At 43.8% G+C, this 21,057-nt stretch overlaps 1 protein-coding gene across 1 annotated transcript in view; it reads left to right on the top strand.

The window, feature by feature from the left end:
- The first annotated feature begins 3,564 nt into the window (after nucleotides 1–3,564).
- Nucleotides 3,565–21,057, top strand: part of LOC141111844 (natural cytotoxicity triggering receptor 3 ligand 1-like) — an 82,404-nt gene continuing 64,911 nt past the window's right edge. Inside the window, exon 1 of the mRNA XM_073604003.1 lies at nucleotides 3,565–3,693. Coding sequence (XP_073460104.1) covers nucleotides 3,624–3,693 — 70 coding nt within the window. The 5' untranslated portion in view covers nucleotides 3,565–3,623. The remainder of the gene's footprint in view (nucleotides 3,694–21,057) is intronic.

Here is a 21,057-nt window from a genome sequence, read left to right as displayed (position 1 = left end):
ATCCCTCCACTGTTCACAGCAGCTGGGCTTGTGCCACACCATGAACAAAGTGCCCATCACAGTGCCATACAGAAACAACCACGTGGTCGTACACTGTAGAAAATCTGCATTATGGTGCATTGAAATCTATACTACAGTTTCTAACAAACAGAAGATACTTCCAAAGCCTGCCCTCCCCCCTCCTCCTCTCTCAGAAGAAGCTGCTGGCCAAAACGAGGCAATGAAGACAGGAGAAGACCATGTTCTGTGAAGGATAGGAGGAATGGGGCGGGGCAGGTCTAGGCATGCCTGTCTAAGAACCACCGACAACCTTTTCAGGAAGTCAAAGACAGCTTAGCAAATTCAGATGAAGGGAGATAGCGTTGTCGGTGAAGAACGGGAAGAAGCCGATTGTCTTGCTTAGATAAGACTTTCTAAGCTAAACAATCAGCTAGCCAGAAAATAAATAAACGATAAAGATATTTATCATACTATCAATAGGAAAAAAATAATAATAATTTTTGATGGAAGTTACCCTTTAATGTATAGAATGCACCTTCTGACTTTACAACCACTTTAACTGCTTGCCGACCAGAAGTTATACTGTGTCAGGTTGGCACAACTGCGCAAATCGCCGTAGCTGAACGTCGGCTCTTTAAGACGCTATAGCAGGCGCGTGCCCGCAGCGTGTCCCCGGAGCTGATGCGCGCGCCCAGCGGGTGTGATGTCTGCGATCGCTCCTGACAGAACGAGAACAGGGATCTGTGTGAGTGTGTGTGAACGCACAAATCCCGGTTCTGTCAGGGGGGTAGATACAGATCGTGTGTTCCTACTGAGTAGGAACAGCGATTGGTCTCCTCCTCCAGTCACTCCCATCCACTCCACAGTTGGAAACACACACTAGGGAACACACTTAACCCCTTGATCGCCCCCTAGTGTTAACCCCTTCCCTGCCAGTGACATTTACACAGTAATCAGTGGCTTTTTTTTAGCACTGATCGCTGGTCACTTGTCCCAAAATAGTGTCAAAACTGTCCGATGTGTCCGCCGCAATGCCGCAGTCCCGCTAAAAATTGTTGATTACCACCATTACTAGTAAATAAATAAATAATAAAAATTACATAAATCTATCCCGTATTTTGTAGACGCTATAACTTTTGCGCAAACCAATCAATAAACGCTTATTGTGATTTTTTTTACCAAAAATATGTAGAAGAATACGTATCAGCCTAAACTGAGGAAGAAATTCGTTTTTTTTACATTTTTGGGGGATATTTATTATAGCAAAAAGTACAAAATATTGTGTTTTTTTTTTTTTTAAATTGTCACTCTTTTTTTGTTTATAGCGCAAAAAATTAAAAATCGCAGAGAAGAACAAATACCATAAAACAAAATCCATTTGTGGGAATAAAAGGACATCAATTTTGTTTGGCTACAGCGTCGCACGACCGCGCAATTGTCAGTTAAAGCGACGCAGTGCCATATCGCAAAAAAAGGGTCTGGTTATTAAGGGCGCAAATCCTTCCGGGGCTGAAGTGGTTAAATACGTTTTTGCTGAGAAACAGAAGAAGTCAAATTTTAAAGCTGCAGCAATCAATAACAAATCACCCCACACAATTTTTCTTATAACCTGTTACTGATTTATTTTTACTTCCTTTGTACAGTTTGACAACAATTTGTCAGAAGCTGGAATCCCCTTATACACTGTATTACCAAAAGTATTGGGACGCCTGCCTTTACACACACATGAACTTTAATGACATCCCAGTCTTAGTCCGTAGGGTTCAATATTGAGTTGGCTCCGCCCTTTGCACCTATAACAGCTTCAACTCTTCTGGGAAGGCCGTCCACAAGGTTTAGGAGTGTGTCTATGGGAATGTTTGACCATTCTTCCAGAAGAGCTTTTGTGAGGTCAGGCACTGATGTTGGATGAGAAGGCCTGGCTCGCAGTCTCCGCTCTAATTCATCCCAAAGGTGTTCTATCAGACTGAGATCAGGACTCTGTACAGGCCAGTCAAGTTACTCCACCCCAAACTCGCTCATCCCTGTCTTTATGGACCTTGCTTTGTGCACTGGTCCAAATCATTTGGTGGAGGAGGAATTATGATGTGGGGGTTGTTTTTCAGGGGTTGGGCTTGGCCCCTTAGTTCCAGTGAAGGGAACTCTTAAGACGTCAGCATACCAAGACATCTTGGAAAATTTCAAGCTCCCAACTTTGTGGGAAGAGTTTGGGGACGGCCCCTTCCTGTTCCAACATGACTGCGCACCAGTGCACAAAGCAAGGTCCTGACCTCAACCCGATAGAAATGAATTAGAGCAGAGACTGCGAGCCAGGCCTTCTCATCCAACATCAGTGCCTGACCTCACAAATGCGCTTCTGGAAGAATGGTCAAACATTCCCAGAAGAGTTGAAGCTGTTATAGCTGCAAAGGGCGGAGCCAACTCAACATTGAACCCTCCGGACTAAGACTGGGGCTGTCATTAACCACTTCCCTCCTGGCCCATAACAGAATGATGTCCAGGAAGTGGTTCTGTTACCCTGACTGGGTGTCATATGACGTCTAGCAGGATAACACGCCGGTGTGCGCCCGCAGGGGAACGCAGCGTGGCAATCGCGAATGCGGTGTGTTAGTCTGACATGCCGCATCTTTAATCATGAGAAGAAGCCTCTGACAGAGGCTTCTTACCACCTGATCAGCTGTGACCAATCATATCCGATGTTCGCGAGAATCAGGAAGTGGCGGTAAATGGTATTCAGTTCGCACTGACAGGGAGAGCTGCCGGGGTCTGTGTTGATAATCAGCACAGCCCCATCAGATGTGCCAATCAGCTGCCAATCAGTGCCCAGCAGTGCCCCAATAATAAAGTCTGCCAGTGCCCATCACAGTGCCAATCAGAGCCCATCACAGTGCCAATCAGAGCCCAGCATTAATACCTGTCAGTACCTGCCCAATCAGTGCTGCCCATCAGTGCCATCTATTAGTGTCCATCAATGCCACCTGTCAGTGCCAATCAGTGCCGCCTATCAGTGCCAATCAGTGCTGCTGGTCAGTGCCCAGTGCCACCTGTCAGTGCCTATCAGTGCTGCATATTAGTGCCACCTATCGTTGCCCATCAATTCTACATATCAGTGCCAACTCATCAGTGCCCATCGGTGCTGCCTCATCAGTGCCCGTCAGTGAAGGAGAAAACAAAATTTTATAACAGAAATGAAGAAAAACTTTTTTTTCAAAAATGTTGGTCTTTTTTAGTTTGTTTAGCAAAAAATAAAACCGCAGAGGTGATCAAATACCACCAAAAGAAAGCTCTATTTGTGGGAAGAAAATGATAAAAATTGTAGTTTGGGTACAGTGTAATATGACCGCGCAATTGTCATTCAAAGTGTGACAGCGCTGAAAGCTAAAAATTGTCCTGGGCAGGAAGGGGGGTAATAGTGCTCGGTATTGAAGGGGTTAAAGTTCATGTGCATGTAAAGGCAGGCGTAATATAGTGTATATCTGTGCTCTTATTGGTGTACAGAGATTATCTATCATGTGATCAGAGCTTGTGTTTTATGAATGATAAAAATGTAACAAAGTCCAGACAATGTTACTCATCTTGTACAGATCAGACGTCTCTCACAGTTCTCTTGGAGTGGATCCGGCATGGATGGGACAATGAGGACCGGGCTGAAAATTCTGCATATAATCTTCTTTCTTCTCCTCCTAGGATCAGGTCAGTGTCACTCTTCTGTATTTAATGTCATTGTACCCGAGGATACATTACAGAGCCGTACAATGGAGGATCTCTGGCAATGCTATTGTATGTTAGGAGGTCTTCTGACATTCCTCCCATCTGTGTCCAGCAGTAATTCTTCCATAAACAGAGTTTCCAAGAAAATGTAAAGTGTCTTGTGACATTGGGGGATGTCTAGCTCAGTGATAGATGCGTTTTCAGCGAGTTCCCAGCCAACAGGAACTTTACTTTAAGGGCGTGGTAGCCCACTTTTATTGAATGTAACCAAAAAAGGAAAGTTCATACATTCATTTGGTTGCCCCCCACATGGGTTCTTCTCCCAAAAATAACAAATGAAAAATGCCAATCCACCTGGCTCTTAATGTCCCGTACACACGAAAGGAAAATGTGTGATAGGACCTTGTTGTCACAAATTCCGACCGTGTGTAGGCTCCATCACACATTTTCCATAGGAATTTCTGACACACAAAGTTTGAGAGCAAGATATAAAATTTTCCGACAACAAAATCCGTTGTCGGAAATTCCGATCGTGTGTACACAAATCCGACGCACAAAGTGCCACGCATGCTCAGAATAAATTAAGAGACGAAAGCTATTGGCTACTGCCCCATTTATATCCCAACGTACGTGTTGTACGTCACCGTGTTCAGAACGATCGGATTTTCTGAACAACTTTGTGTGACCGTGTGTATGCAAGACAAGTTTGAGCCAACATCCGTCTGAAAAAATCCTAGGATATTGTTGTCGGAATGTCCGATCAATGTCCGACCGTGTGTACGGGGCATAAGGCTCACTCAGCCTTGGGCGCACTACCTTGCTGCTCAGGATTTCCACTTCAGGCTCTCATCTGTCTTCTTCAGACTATTCCCTTGTAGAGTTGCCACAAAAAAAAAACGACAATTTTGAAAAAAAATAACAATATGTTTTACTTTTTGCTATAATAAATATCCCCAAAAATGTTTTTAAAAAACACATTTCTTCATCAGTTTAGGCTGATATGTATTCTTCTACATATTTTTGGTAAAAAAAAAATCGTGTAACTGCAAAGGATTATAAAGTGTTAGGTGGAGTTTGGCTTTAAAGTGTTATGCCGCGTACACACGGTCAGACTTTTCAGCTACAAAAGTCCGACAGACTTTCGACAGACTTTTGACGGACTTTCAACAGACTTTCTAATGACCGGACTTGCCTATCACACGATCACACCAAAGTCCGATGGATTCGTACGTGATGACGTACACCGGACTAAAATAAGGAAGTTGATATCCAGTAGCCAATAGCTGCCCTAGCGTGGGTTTTTGTCCGTCGGACTAGCATACAGACGAGCGGATTTCTGGGTCCGGCGGAGTTACGACGTAAAGACTTGAAGCAAGTTCCAAATCTAAAATCCGTCAGATTTGTGACTGGAAAAGTCCGCTGAAGGTCCGGTGAAGCCCACACACGATCGGATTGTCCGCCAGATTTGGTCCGTCGGACAAGTCCGGTCGAAAAGTCCGACCGTGTGTACGCGGCATTTGAGTATCTAAATCTGCTAGTCCATCCAACACTACCCTCCCCCCAGACTGACTTCTGCTGTCTAAACAAGCCCCATGTGCTCCTTCGTACAGAGTGGGGGCGCTCTCATACAGAAGGTGTGTTACTGGTCAGATGATCAGGTGAAAACAGAGTAGAAAAAAGCCTAAAGAAAAGAAAACTAATGCAGCCTCCACATCTAATGATTGGTAAGCTGCAATGTATGACATTTTTGGTTTTATGTTTTAGGGTGCCATTGCAGTTGAATACTGTCTGTGATATATTTTTATTTGCACTTAGGCTGCACTGACATTATTGTTTTTTATAAGTTTCTTAGGAAAAACAGGGTAATAAAAGTAAAATGAATAGAGAACTGGACTATGGAATGGGAGGGAGAGAAGGAGTCATCAAGGTAAAATGTGCATAAAACAATGACACATTTTTTATCACTTGTGTAAAACAGAATTAATGATCATAGTTCAAAGTTTTTTTCAAATATACAGTATTTTACAAAAGTAAGTACACCCCTCAGTCACATTGTTGTAAATCTTTTCTTCTATCTTTTCATGTGACAACACTGAAGAAATGACACTTTGCTACAATGTAAAGTAGTGAGTGTACAGCTTGTATAACAGTGTAAATTTGCTGTCCCCTCAAAATAACTCAACACACAGCCATTAATGTCTAAACCGCTGGCAACAAAAGTGAGTACACCCCTAAGTGAAAATGTCCAAATTGGGCCCAATTAGCCATTTTCCCTCCCCGTTGTCATGTGACTCGTTAGCAGGCCCAGACTGGGAAAAATAATAGGCCCAGGCATTTTAGATTGAGCAGCCCATACCAGGCACAGACTGACAACTCATGGGGCCCCGGGGCAATAAGAGATAACGGGACCCCTGTGTCCCCGCCCACCCCGAACGTTGTACCCAAATAAAATCTATGTCCTTTTTTTCCCACAAAGAGAGCTTTCTTTTGGACGTATTTAATCACCTTTGAAGCCTTTGTCAGAGGCTTCTTACCACGTGAGCAACTGTGACCAATAACAGCTGATCATTGCGTGAACCAGGAAGTGCCGGTAAATGGCTTTCCTTGGTTCTCGCTGACAGGGAGAGCCGATCGGCGGCTCTCCCTGTCAGAGGAGGGGTCTGTGCTGATAATCAGCACATTGATTATCAGCACAGCCCCCTCAGATGTGCCAAACACCTGCCAACCAGTGCCCAGCAATGTCACAAGATTAAAATCTGCCACTACCCACCACAGTGCCAATCACTACCCACCACAGTGCCAACTGCCCAGCAGTAACACCTGTCAGTACTTATCAATGCCTCATCATCAGTGCTGCCCATCAGTACCACCTGTCAGTGCCAATCAGTACCGCCTATCAGTGCCGCCTGTGAGTGCCCATCACAGCTGCCTGTCAGTACCCATCAGTGCCACCTATCAGTGCCCATCAGTGTTGCATACCAGTCCTGCCAATTGGTGCCCATCAGTTCTGCATATCAGTGCCGCCTATCAATGCCCATCAATTCTACATATCAGTGCCTCCTCATCAGTGCCCATCGGTGCCACTTTATCAGTGCCAACTCATCAGTGCCCATCAGTGCCGCCTCATCAGTGCTTGTCAGTGAAGTGGAAAACAAAATTTTATGACAGAAACTCATTTTTTTTCAAAAATGTTGGTCTTTTTTAGTTTGTTTAGCAAAAAATAAAAACCCCAGTAGTGATCAAATACCACCAGAAGAAAGCTCTATTTGTTGGAAGAAAATGATAAAAATTTCATATGTGTACAGTGTAGCATGACCGCGTAATTGTCATTCAAAGTGTGACAGCACTGAAAGCTGAAAATTTGCCTGGGCAGGAAGGAGTGTAAGTGCCCGGTATTGAAGTGGTTAATATGTAATGACCAGGACTTTTCTTCAGCAGGAACTAGGGGGAACTCAGTTCCACCACCACTGGCTCAGGTCTTCTGCTCCCTGCTCACCATTATCACTTGGTAACAATAAAGTCCAGCTTCTGGGTTTTCAAGTGATAGCTTATCTCCCAGTAGCTCCCACAGGTCAGATCTCCTGCGCAGATCCCACTGAGTGCCAGACAGGGACAAGGGAGGTACAGAACAGGTGCCCAGGGTTCAGTGCAGTCATGGGCAGGAGAGGGTGTGTGGTAGGTCGCACCCTCTGTGGTCTCTATTTTTCCCTGGTGAGCAGTTGTTGATGCTCCTACTGCATGATCTCCCTTGCAAGTGACTGTAGTATAGTATAGTATGCTGGGAGATACTACAGCCGGATAGGTGCTTCAGCTTAATATTGCAACAAAGGTAAGACATATGACAGATGGTGGAGCTTTTAAGGAGGGGGCAGAAGATGAAGGCAGTGGAGGGAGGGGGTTGTATGCAGAGGGAAGAGATACTATATGATGCCATTTGGTAGGTATGTGTGTTTGGCAGGCATGGTTGAGTTCCTGCACCTTTTCTCTGAGAAAAAAAGCCCTGGTAATGACAACACCAACAAGATGCAAATTTGCAACACTTCTGAAACATATAGAAAAGTACACTGGTCAGTGACAGAAGTTTTTTCACCTTAATGCGTAGAATGCATTAAGGTGAAAAAACATAAGGGTTTACAACCCCTTTAACCACTTCAATACCAGGCACATTCACCCCTTTCCTTCCCAGACCAATTTTCCTCTTTCAGCACTCTCACACTTTGAATGACAATTACTCGGTCATGTAACACTGCACTCAAATGAAATTTTTATCATTTTTTTCACACAAATAGCGCTTTTTTTTGGTGGTATTTAATCACCGCTGGGGTTTTTATTTTTTACGCTACAAATAAAAAAGCCCGAAAATTTTTAAAAAAAAATGCATTTTTCTTAGTTTCTGTTGCTACATTTCTTTGGTATAGATAACCTAAATCAGTGTTTATTTGATGTTGGCAGTGATGGGGGACAGACAGATTTTTTTATTGGGACACTGAAGTGTGTATGGGGACAGGGGTATATCAGTGGTGCTTAGTGTACTTTTGTATGGTGATCTGTAACAGTTCTCTGTGTAAAATCATCCTCACACCGAGAGCTGTCATAGATCTACAGATTCCCCCCCCCCCCCGCACTGAGTTCTCACTGAGCTCGGCGGGGAGACCTGTCGCAGAAATATTTGTCTCTGTTTACATTGTGATGGCTGTGATTGGACACAGCCATCAGTTGATCAGGAGGGCCAATCACAGCGCCCATATCCCGATCTCTGCTCAGCCTCGTGGCCGCGCTGCGAGCATTCGTTCTGAGGGACGTTCCTGAACATCCGCTCAGAACGAGGAAAGGGACCACCCGGCCGTTTATGTGCAGTGGCCAGGTGGGAAGTAGTTAAGTACATTTCAGTTGGCGTGTTCAATACTTTTTCCCTGTGTCCTTCCATTTTATTACATAGAACTTCATTTCTGAACTTATTTGTTTTGGTGTCTTTGTATGTATGGATGGCACGGGTTGTTACCGAGATGTGGTGACAATTTCATGTCAATAGCGCCTTTATAAATATATTTACCTAGAAAAATGGTGACGTTTTCAATACTTACTTTACCCGCTGTATATACTGTATATACACACACACACAAAAAATAGGGACAAACTTAATGGACCACTTGGTTTTTCTTTCTGCCGTCACTTTTCCTTGTTTTTATGTTTCATAGTGCAACTGTATGTGTGAATGTGGCCACCTTCCTCCAATGTGCTCCCAAGATAGACGACAAGAGTACATGAATCCAGCACCAACACATACAAGCAGTGTAATGCCGTGTACACACGACTGGACTTTCCGGCATCAAAAGTCCGACGGACTTTCGACGGAGTTACGATGGAGTTCCGTCGAATCGTACTTGTCTACACACGATCACAACTAAGTCCGACTGATTCGACCGTGATGACGTACCCCTGGACTAGAATAAGGAAGTTGATAGCCAGTAGCCAATAGCTGCCCTAGCGTCGTTTTTTGTCCGTCGGACTAGCATACAGACGAACGGATTTTTCGACCAGACTCGAGTCCGTCGGAAAGATTTGAAAGATGTTCTATTTCTAAAGTCCATCTGATTTTTCGACAGCAAAGGTCAGCTGAAGCCCACACACGATCGAATTGTCCGGCGGATTCGTTCCGTCGGACCTTTGCTGTTGAAAAGTCTGGTCGTGTATACACGGCATTAATCTCCCACTGATCAAATTTTTGTCCACACCATACTGCCCATGGAATTCAGGAGGTGCCAGAATTAATAAATGATACAGGCACTGTACAATAGGTGGGCCGAATGGTTCCTGGGATTTGTAGAACTTAAAAAACAGTGCACTTTACGACAATATACTACATGTGCACTGCTACTAACCAAAAACAGGAAGAGAAGGTAAAAAAAAAGACTTCATGGATAGCGTGCAGAAATAATGATGGTTTAAAAAAAAAAGTAAGATTGTGTGTTGATTCTAATAAAGTCGGGGTGTGTAGGGAAATATTCTGGCTAAGTGGGTTGTTTTTTGATGGAAGGTTTAGTGTCACTTTAGTAAAAAATATCCCAAACAGAGGGGGACAGAAAAAGATGGGGCTTACTGAAAAGCAATACACATTAAAAATCTCTTTATCAAAAAATGTTATTTATTCGGTATATATAGAAAAACATGTAGGTAAAACAGTAGAAACCGTCCAGATGCTAGACACCCCCTAATGTGAAACGCGTTGACGTCAGTTCCGCCCAGATGCCACGCAACGGCGACATCCCCCATAGGTGCGTGTGTGCCCGCACACTGAGGGAAGGACTAAGATCGTTTGGTAACTAAAAGGAAGGAACCTGACGTGCACGTCCATTAATCTGACCTGAATATTCTGGTGATTAACCTCTGCACACAGAAGCCTTGCTTGTCCCACAGCACTCCCCCAAGCGATATCTCCCTGATGTTATGAGGATCCAGTGGGAGCTGAGCACATAAAGAGGAACGCACCACTTCTGAAGTATTTGACAGCATTAATCCGCTACCGGAAGTGGTAATGTATTGCGGTTGCTTTCACTCTTGAACAATTTCAGAATGATAGTTATTTGTGCTCACTGCTGACTAACTATCTTTTCATTGGGGACACATCCATAGCAGGATAATCCGCGTCCTTTGCAGACTATAGAGATCTCCATGGACTCTGTCTCTGTTAATACTCCACTGGTTGCTCCAGTCTGCTCAGTTGTGTAGACGGACACTCTTTGGGATTATCCCCACTTTGAGTCTAATCAGGACACACGGTGATCTACAATTCCCCTTCCCTGCCTTTCCTTCCCCTTGCCGGCTCAAGCCCCTGGGGGATTGGTGTCAGCCTATTTTCCACACTCAGCAATTGCTGGACACTCCACTCCGGTGGATGGCTGGGCTGACACCAATTTCCTTTGTGTCCGGACGCTGTTGTTATTATTTGTTACATGTTGTCCTGTCCCCCCATTCTGTGGTTGTTTTGACCAGCCCACCCGGGCTAGTCGGCAATCTATACCAGGGGTAGTCTAGTATTGGTTTCTACTGTTTTACCTACATATTTTTCTATATATACCGAATAAATATCATTTTTTGATAAAGAGATTTTTAATGTGTATTGCTTTTCAGTAAGCTCCATGTTTTTCTGTCCCCCTCTGTTTGGGATATTTTTTACTAAAGTGACACTAAACCTTCCATCAAAAAACAACCCACTTAGCCAGAATATTTCCCTACACACCCCGACTTTATTAGAATCAACACACAATCTTACTTTTTTTTTAAACCATCATTATTTCTGCACGCTACCCATGGGATATTTTTTACTATAGTTTTCTTGGGGGTTTAAGCGCAATCATTTTTTCACATATTTTAAACTATGTTACATTCCTGTCTGGGTGTGGCAGTGAGGGTCTCAGATATTTCTTAACTACTTAATGTCTGGGGAATTTTTTATTTTTTTTGCACACATGTTAAAATCATCATTTTTTGCTAGAAAGTTACTTAGTGCCACTAAACATGACATATTTTCTGAAAGCAGTGGCCTTGGAGAATAAAATGATGGCTGTTAATGTCACATGTCACATTTGTACAGCCATTTATCAAGCACAAATTTTCAGAAAAAAAAATCACTAAAATGAATTTTAGCGTACAATTAATGAATTTTGTCCTAATCAATATGGGGGATGGGTGCTTTAGGGTCGGGGGGCAGAGCCCTTCCTGCCCAAAAGTATCCACCTCATGTTGAGGGCAAGTGGCCTGGTATGGTTCGGGGAGGGGGGGATGCTTGCTCGTCCCCTCCTTTCCTGGGAGCTGTGTGCTCGGGTAAGGGTCTGGTATGGAGTTTGCTGGCAAACCTGATGCCCGTTGAATGCCAAAGTGTCTTATGGAAGCTGCAGCGTTGGAACACAAAGAAAGTAGCAGGGAATTGAGGCTATCGAAGAAGTAATAATAATAATACTGCTAGGATGACAAGTCTCTTTATCACTGCATGGCCTGAATGATCGGATGTGAAAGGGGAGCAGATTTTGGTTTAATATTTTGTGCACCCACCTCATTTGTTTACCTTTTCTGATGGCCCACAAGTTATTCACTTTAAAATTGCAACTCAAATAATATTCCAAAAATATAAACTTTGCTCCAGCCCACTAGCTGTACCATGCAGAAAACATCCTTTTATTATAAATAGGGAAAATATATATAAAAGATTTCATACAACATGCCTCAAAATTAGTCTTCCGATATTTTAATTTCATGAACTGGAAATATTGCCTCCTTATTGTCTCAATGTCCATGTAATATGTATTCAGTCTATTTAATATGCCAGCTCATTATCGTAGTATTTCTGTCAATTTGTTTAAGTGTTTGCAGTGATCAGTTCATTGCCGGGCAGCTTTTTATGCTGTATGAGCAAATGAACCCATGTGCATGAGCCTCATCTACCTCAATACCGGAAGCTGAGTGGGACTCACATTAATGTTCCTTGGGTGTGGCAGGTCTTATTGGGGTGCATTTGCATCCCAGGCAAAGTGGGTGAAAGCCTATGTGTGAACAGCCTTGCGATCAAGTGTTAAAAATCACAATATTTTCAATTGACAACAATGACCAAAATCCTTTTGGCGATCATAGTTACATAGTTACATAGTAGGTGAGGTTGAACAAAGACACAAGTTCAACCTATGTGTGTGATTATATGTCAGTATTACATTGTATATCCCTGTATGTTGCGGTCATTCAGGTGCTTATCTAATAGTTTCTTGAAGCTATCAATGCCCCCCCGCTGAGACCACCGCCTGTGGAAGGGAATTTTACATCCTTGCCACTCTAATGCCCCGTACACACGGTCGGATTTTCCAATGGAAAATGTCTGATCGGAGCGTGTTGTTGGAAATTCCGACCGTGTGTGGGCTCCATCGGACATTTTCCATCGGATTTTCCGACACACAAAGTTGGAGAGCAGGAGATAAAATTTTCCGACAACAAAATCCGAAATTCCGATCGTGTGTACACAAATCCGACGGACAAAGTGCCACGCATGCTCAGAATAAATAAAGAGATGAAAGCTATTGGCCACTGCCCCGTTTATAGTCCCGACGTACGTGTTTTACGTCACCGCGTTCAGAAGGATTGGATTTTCCGACAACTTTGTGTGACGGTGTGTATGCAAGACAAGTTTGAGCCAACATCCTAGGATTTTGTTGTCGGAATGTCCGAACAAAGTCCGACCGTGTGTACGCCCTATTACAGTAATGAACCCTCTACGTAGTTTAAGGTTAAATCTAATTTATTCTAATTTTAGTGAATGGCCACGTGTCTTTTAACCACTTCAGCCCCGGAAGGTTTTACCCCCTTCCTGACCAGAGCACTTTTTACAATTCGGCACTGCGTCGCTTTAACTGCTAATTGCACGGTCATGCAATGCTGTACCCAAACGAAATTTGCGTCCTTTTCTTCCCACAAATAGAGCTTTCTTTTGATGGTATTTGATCACCTCTGCCGTTTTTATTTTTTGCGCTATACACGGAAAAAGACCGAAAATTTTGAAAAAAAATGATATTTTCTACTTTTTGTTCTAAAAAAAATCCAATAAACTCAATTTTAGTCATACATTTAGGCCAAAATGTATTCGGCCACATGTCTTTGGTAAAAAAAATGTCAATAAGTGTATATTTATTGGTTTGCGCAAAAGTTATAGCGTCTACAAACTACGGTACATTTTCTGGAATTTACACAGCCTTTAATTTATGACTGCCTATGTCGTTTCTTGAGGTGCTAAAATGGCAGGGCAGTACAAAACCCCCACAAATGACCCCATTTTGGAAAGTAGACACCCCAAGGAATTTGCTGAGAGGCATGTTGAGCCCATTGAATATTCATTTTTTTTGTCCCAAGTGATTGAATAATGACAAAAAAAAAAAAATTACAAAAAGTTGTCACTAAATGATATATTGCTCACACAGGCCATGGGCATATGTGGAATTGCACCCCAAAATACATTTAGCTGCTTCTCCTGAGTACGGGGATACCACATGTGTGGGACTTTTTGGGAGCCTAGCCGCGTACGGGGCCCCGAAAACCAATCACTGCCTTCAGGATTTCTAAGGGCATACATTTTTGATTTTACTCCTCACTACCTATCACAGTTTTGAAGGCCATAAAATGCCCAGATGACATAAACCCCCCCCCAAATGACCCCATTTTGGAAAGTAGACACCCCAAGCTATTTGCTTTGAGGCATGTTGAGTCCATGGAATGTTTTATATTTTGACACAAGTTGCGGGAAAGTGACAAATTTTTTTTTTTTTGCACAAAGTTGTCACTAAATGATATATTGCTCACACAGACCATGGGCCTATGTGGAATTGCACCCCAAAATACATTTAGCTGCTTCTCCTGAGTATGGGGATACCACATGTGTGGGACTTTTTGGGAGCCTAGCCGCGTACAGGACCCCGAAAACCAATCACCGCCTTCAGGATTTCTAAGGGCGTACATTTTTGATTTTACTCCTCACTGCCTATCACAGTTTGGGAGGCCATGGAATGCCCAGGTGGCACAAACCCCCCCCAAATGACCCCATTTTGGAAAGTAGATACCCCAAGCTATTTGCTGAGAGGCATGGTGAGTATTTTGCAGCTCTCATTTGTTTTTGAAAATAAAGAAAGACGAGAAAAAAAAATTTTTTTTTTCTTTTTTCAATTTTCAAAACTTTGTGACAAAAAGTGAGGTCTGCAAAATACTCACTATACCTCTCAGCAAATAGCTTGGGGTGTCTACTTTCCAAAATGGGGTCATTTGGGGGTTTTTTTTGCCACCTGGGCATTCCATGGCCTCCGAAACTGTGATAGGCGGTGAAGAGTGAAATCAAAAATTTACGGCCTTAGAAAGCCTGAAGGCGGTGCTTGGTTTTCGGGGTCCCGTACGCGGCTAGGCTCCCAAAAAGTCTCACACATGTGGTATCCCCGTACTCAGGAGAAGCAACAGAATGTATTTTGGGGTGTAATTTCACATATTCCCATGGCATGTTTGAGCAATATATCATTTAGTGACAACTTTGCGCAAAAAAAAATAAAAAAAATAAAAAATTGTCTCTTTCCCGCAACTTGTGTCACAATATAAATTATTCCATGGACTCGACATGCCTCTCAGCAAATAGCTTGGGGTGTCTACTTTCCAAAATGGGGTCATTTGGGGGGGTTTTGAACTGTCCTGGCATTTTTTGCACAACATCTAGAAGCTTATGTCACACATCACCCACTCTTCTAACCACTTGAAGACAAAGCCCTTTCTGACACTTATTGTTTACATAAAAAAATAATTTTTTTTTGCAAGAAAATTACTTTGAACCCCCAAACATTATATATTTTTTTTTAAAGCAAATGCCCTACAGATTAAAATGGTGGGTGTTTCATTTTTTTTTTTCACACAGTATTTGCGCAGCGATTTTTCAAACGCATTTTTTGGGGAAAAAACACACTTTTTTACATTTTAATGCACTAAAAGACACTATATTGCCCAAATGTTTGATGGAATAAAAAAGATGATCTTAGGCCGAGTACATGGATACCAAACATGACATGCTTTAAAATTGCGCACAAACGTGCAGTGGCGACAAACTAAATACATTTTTAAAAGCCTTTAAAAGCCTTTACAGGTTACCACTTTAGATTTACAGAGGAGGTCTACTGCTAAACTTACTGCCCTCGATCTGAGCTTCGCGGTGATACCTCACATGCATGGTGCAATTGCTGTTTACATTTGACGCCAGACCGACGCTTGCGTTCGCCTTAGCGCGAGAGCAGGGGGGACAGGGGTGCTTTTTTTTTTTTTTTTTTTTTTCTTTATTATTATTATTTTTTTATCTTATTTTTAAACTGTTCCTTTCATTTTTTTTTTTTTAAATAATTTTTATTGTTATCTCAGGGAATGTAAATATCCCCTATCATAGCAATAGGTAGTGACAGGTACTCTTTTTTGCAAAAATTGGGGTCTATTAGACCCTAGATTTCTCCTCTGCCCTCAAAGCATCTGACCACACCAAGATCGGTGTGATAAAATGCTTCCCCAATTTCCCAATGGCGCTGTTTACATCCGGCGAAATCTAAGTCACAAAATGCTCGTAGCTTCCGGTTTCTTAGGCCATAGAGATGTTTGGAGCCACTCTGGTCTCTGATCAGCTCTATGGTCAGCTGGCTGAATCACCGGCTGCATTTTCAGGTTCCCTGTTGAGACAGGAGAGCCAGAGAAAAACACGGAAGACGTTGGGGGGGGGGGGCATTCCCTCCCACTGCTTGTAAAAGCAGTCTAGAGGCTAATTAGCCGCTAGGATTGCTTTTACATGAAAGCTGACCGCTGGCTGAAAAGAATGATACCAAGATGATACCTAAACCTGCAGGCATCATTCTGGTATAACCACTCAAAGTCGTGAATGGCGTACCTGAAGACAAAAAAATGGTTAACAATAAAGCACAGTAAACGGTAAGGTATAAAAAATTGCATACCTGAAAAGCAAACATGATAAAACAAAATAACAATAAAACATTGCAGAATAGAATACAGTAAAAAAGAGCAGAACAATAGAGAGAGAGAATAGAGAGAGAGAAAGAACAATAAAACGACAACTATTTTTTTTTTATTTTATATTTTTGTATGTTTTTTTTTTTTTTACACTTTTTTTTGTAACTAACTTTTATAACTGTAACTGGTTCCAGGTTCGGGTCTCTCAAAATGCGATGGCATCTTGGGAGACCCTGTGAAAGTGTACCTAGTCTGTGGAATGCTGTACCCTACGCTAATAGTCAACTAGTGAATGTTAGCGTTCAAAACATTCACCAATGCAAAGACCAGGATTGTCAGGACAGGAGGGACAATAATAGCGGGTGTCACGTCTATATCCGCGCTTGCTGCAGACACAACATCTTTTTTGGGGGGGTTCGTTGGGTAGGGGTACTCGGGAGGACATAAAAATGCCTCTCATGCAGCCGACTGCATTTGGTTGGGGATGTGAATGGGGGAAGTACGGGCGCTGCAGAAGTGGTGGGTTCCCAATTAGGATTGGCGAATGCAGCAGGAAGGGCATTATGGGCACGACGGGCCTGTGTTTGTCTTTTTGGTGGCAGTGGGACACTACTTGTGCTTGTCACCTCACCAGCTTGAACTGCACTTATGGGACTCGCCACGTCACCAAGTGTTACTGCAGTGCTGGTTTGACTACGACCGGGGTGTACTAGGCCGCTGGCGCTTGCCAGTTCACCAAAACACTACCAAAAAAACTGTTAGCGATCGCAGGGATCAGGCCTGACTCTGCGAACGCTGCAGTTATGCGTTTAGTGTTTTGTAAGTGACAGTGATCGATCGATACTGCACTTGGGTGGGCTGGGCTGGGCTGGGCGGAGGGGCAAAACGCAGGTGCTAGCAGGTATCTGGGCTGATCCCGCTAACACTGCGTTTGTGGGAACCCTAAACTGCTGGGGACGCTAGTATAGATCTGATCAGATCAGATATTGATCCGTTCAGATACTATACCACTAAGGGAGGTGTATGCTGCGTGCGTGGGTGTTAGCGGTACTGGCGCTAATCTGACGCTGCCTGGGGCTGGTGCTTGCCAGTTCACCAAAACGCTACCAAAAAAACTGTTAGCGATCGCAGGGATCAGGCCTGACTCTGCGAACGCTGCAGTTATGCGTTTAGTGTATTGTAAGTGACTGTGATCGATCGATACTGCACTTGGGTGGGCTGGGCTGGGCCGGGCGGAGGGGCAAAACGCAGGTGCTAGCAGGTATCTGGGCTGATCCCGCTAACACTGCGTTTTCGGGAACCCTAAACTGCTGGGGACGCTAGTATAGATCTGATCGGATCAGATATTGATCTGTACAGATACTATACCACTAAGGGAGGTGTATGCTGCGTGCGTGGGTGTTAGCGGTACTGGCGCTAATCTGACGCTGCCTGGGGCGACGCATATCACCGCCGGGCGATCAGGGGGCTAAACCTTTATTCGGTAATAAACGGCGGGTGCCCTGACACTATAAAAAATAAACAAACTAACCAGCGTCACCCGTAACGGTTATACGGTGATCAGTAGTGAAAGGGTTAACTAGGGGGCCATCAAGGGGTTAAAACATTTATTAGATAGTATATGGGGGTCCCCGACGCTATAAAACGCTGACGGCGAACCTAAATATTTACGTCCCTAACTAGCGTCACCAGCGACACTAATACAGCGATCAGAAAAATGATCGCTTAGCAACACTGGTGACGGGGGGGTGATCAAGGGGTTAAAACTTTATTAGGGGGGTTAGGGGGGTATCCTAGACCTAAAGGGGGCCTAACACTCACTGCCCTAACACACTAACTGTCACAAACTGACACCATGCAGTAATAAGGAAAAAAAAAAAAAAAAAACCTGATTGGTGTCAGTTTGTGACAGGGGGGGGGGGCGATCGGGGGGGGGGGGATCGGGGTGTTTAGTGTGCCTGGCATGTTCTACTGTGTGTAGTGTGTTGGTGCACTCACAGTTCAGTCTTCTCTCCTCGGCCCGGAACGGAAAATACCGAGCCGAGGAGAGATGACATCATTTCCTCTGCCTCTGTGTACAATACAGAGGCAGGGAAATGATCCCATTGGCTGGGAGCGATCGCGAGGGGGGGGCCACGAATGGATGGCCTCCCCCTCACTACCGATCGCCGGGGGACATTTGCCGACCGCCGCAGGCACCGGGGGGGGGTCCGATCGGACCCCCCACCCGCGGGCAGGCAGGGACGTACAGGTAAGCCCTTTTGCCTGCCCGTGCCGCTCTGTCGACGTACATCGTCGTGCGGCGGTCGGCAAGTGGTTAATATTCCCTTTCCCTAAAAAGTTTTATCCCTATTGTGGGGTCACCAGTACGGTATTTGTATATTGAAATCATATCCCCTCTCAAGCGTCTCTTCTCCAGAGAGAATAAGTTCAGTGCTCACAACGTTTCCTCATAACTAAGATCCTCCAGACGCTTTATTAGCTTTGTTGCCCTTCTTTGTACTCGCTCCATTTCCAGTACATCCTTCCTGAGGACTGGTGCCCAGAACTGGACAGCATACTCTAGGTGCGGCCGGACCAGAGTCTTGTAGAGCGGGAGAATTATCGTTTTATCTCTGGAGTTGATCCCCCTTTTAATGCCAATATTCTGTTTGCTTTGTTAGCAGCAGCTTGGCATTGCATGCCATTGCTGAGCCTATCATCTACTAGGACCCCCAGGTCCTTTTCCATCCTAGATTCCCCCAGAGGTTCTCCCCCCCAGTGTATAGATTGCATCAAGATTTTTGGCACCCAAATGCATTATTTTACATTTTTCTACATTAAACCTCATTTGCCATGTAGTTGCCCACCCCATTAACCACTTGCCGACCAGCTCACACCGATATACATCGGCAGAATGGCTCTGCTGGGGGAAACCCTGTATCGGTGCGTTGTCCTCTTTAAGAGCCGCCAGGGGATTTACGTGTGTAAACACACATATTCCTGTTCTGTCAGAGGAGAGGAGACATATTGATTGTTCCTACTAAGTAGGAACAGTGATATGTCTCCTCCCCCAGTCAGTTCCCTCCCCAATACAGTTAGAAACACTAACTAGGGAACACATTTAACCCCTTGATCGCCCCCCCCCAGTGTTAACCCCTTGCCTACCATTGACATTTGCACAGTAATCAGTGCATTTTTATAGCTCTGATCGCTGTATAAATGTCAATGGTCCCAAAAATGTGTCAAAAGTGTCCGATCTGTCCACCGCAATGTCGAAGTACCCTTAAAAATTGCAGATTACCGCCATTACTAGTACAAAAAAATAAATAAAAATGCCATAAATCTTTCCCATAGTTTGTTGACGCTATAACCTTTGCCCAGACCAATATGCGCTTATTGCAATTTATTTTTTTAACAAAAATATGTAGAAGTATTTTTCTGTGTATAAGATGCTACTAAAATATTTGACTGAAAATTGAGCAGCGTCGTATACACGGTCAGTTAGCCTAGGAGAGAGCCGTGTGGGTGCGTAGCTCCTCATAGCTTGCCAAACTGTATGTTACTGACGTTAGCTGGAGGTGGAGGTGGAGAGTGTGCAGATGCGATCCCGTTGGACATGGAGGTTGCACAGATGCATCAGGGATCGGAGCGTTTTGAGCTAAAGCTGTCACAGAATAATAAAAGTAAGCGATTTTCTTATTCTGCAAAATTGAAACTGAATGTAGTCAACTATGCAAAAGAGCATGGAAATAGAGCTGCAGAGAGACAATTTGGACCTCCTCCCACTGAGAGTATGATCAGACAGTGGAGAAAACAGGAAGAACAACTCCTTAAGATGCCAAAAAAGAAGAAGGCCTTAAGAGGAAAACCAGCAAAATGGCCAAATTTGGAGCAGAGGCTTAAGACTTGGATTATAGAGCAGCGCCAGAGTGGCTTATGTGTGTCAACCAACCTTATTCAATTGCAGGCAAGAATGTTTGCAAGCGAAATGAACATTGTTGATTTTACAGGAACAGCAAAATGGTGCTTCAATTTCATGAGGAGAGAAGGGTTGGCCATGAGAACATGAACAAAGTTAGCTCAGAAAATGCCACCAGTTTATCAGGATAAAATCCAACAGTTTCACTTCCTATGTCATACAACTTCGGAAAAAATATGATTTTAAACCAAGTCAGATTGCAAACATGGATGAGGTCCCTCTCAATTTTGATGTGCCTTCCAACAGAACTGTTGATGTGAAAGGAATCAAAACAGTGGCAATCAAAACAAGTGGCCATGAAAAGACACTATACTGCTGTGCTTTCATGCTGTGCAGCTGGTACTAAACTGCCTCCTATGCTTATTTTTAAGAGGAAAACCTATCCTAAAGAGACCATATCACCTGGCATTATTGTGCAAGTTCAAGAGAAGGGATGGATGGATGAATGAAGACATTATGGCCATTTGGTTTGCAAAGGTTTGGTCCAGAAGACCCGGAGGGCTCTTAAAGAAGCCAGCTCTGCTTGTCTTTGATCAATTCCGAGCACATTTAACAGAAAAGATTGATGCCGCGTACACACGAGCGGACTTTCCGTCAGAGTAGACTCTGACGTTTTTTTCGACGGAGTTCCGCTGAAACGGACTTGCCTACACCCGATCACACCAAAGTCTGATCGTTTAGAACGCTATGACATACGATGGGACTAGAAAAAGGAAGTTCAATAGCCAGTAGCCAATAGCTGCCCTAGCGTCATTTTTGGTCCGTCGGACTAGCATACAGACGAGCTGTTTTCTCGATAGGAATTGAGTCCATCGGAAAGATTTGAAACATGTTCTATTTCTAGGTCTGTCAAAATTTTCAAAAGAAAA

The sequence above is a fragment of the Aquarana catesbeiana genome, linkage group LG11 (assembly GCF_042186555.1).
Source record: "Aquarana catesbeiana isolate 2022-GZ linkage group LG11, ASM4218655v1, whole genome shotgun sequence".
Lineage (NCBI taxonomy): Eukaryota > Metazoa > Chordata > Amphibia > Anura > Ranidae > Aquarana > Aquarana catesbeiana.
The sequence above is the reverse complement of the archived record's forward strand: the minus strand, read 5'-3'. Positions and strand labels throughout refer to the sequence as shown.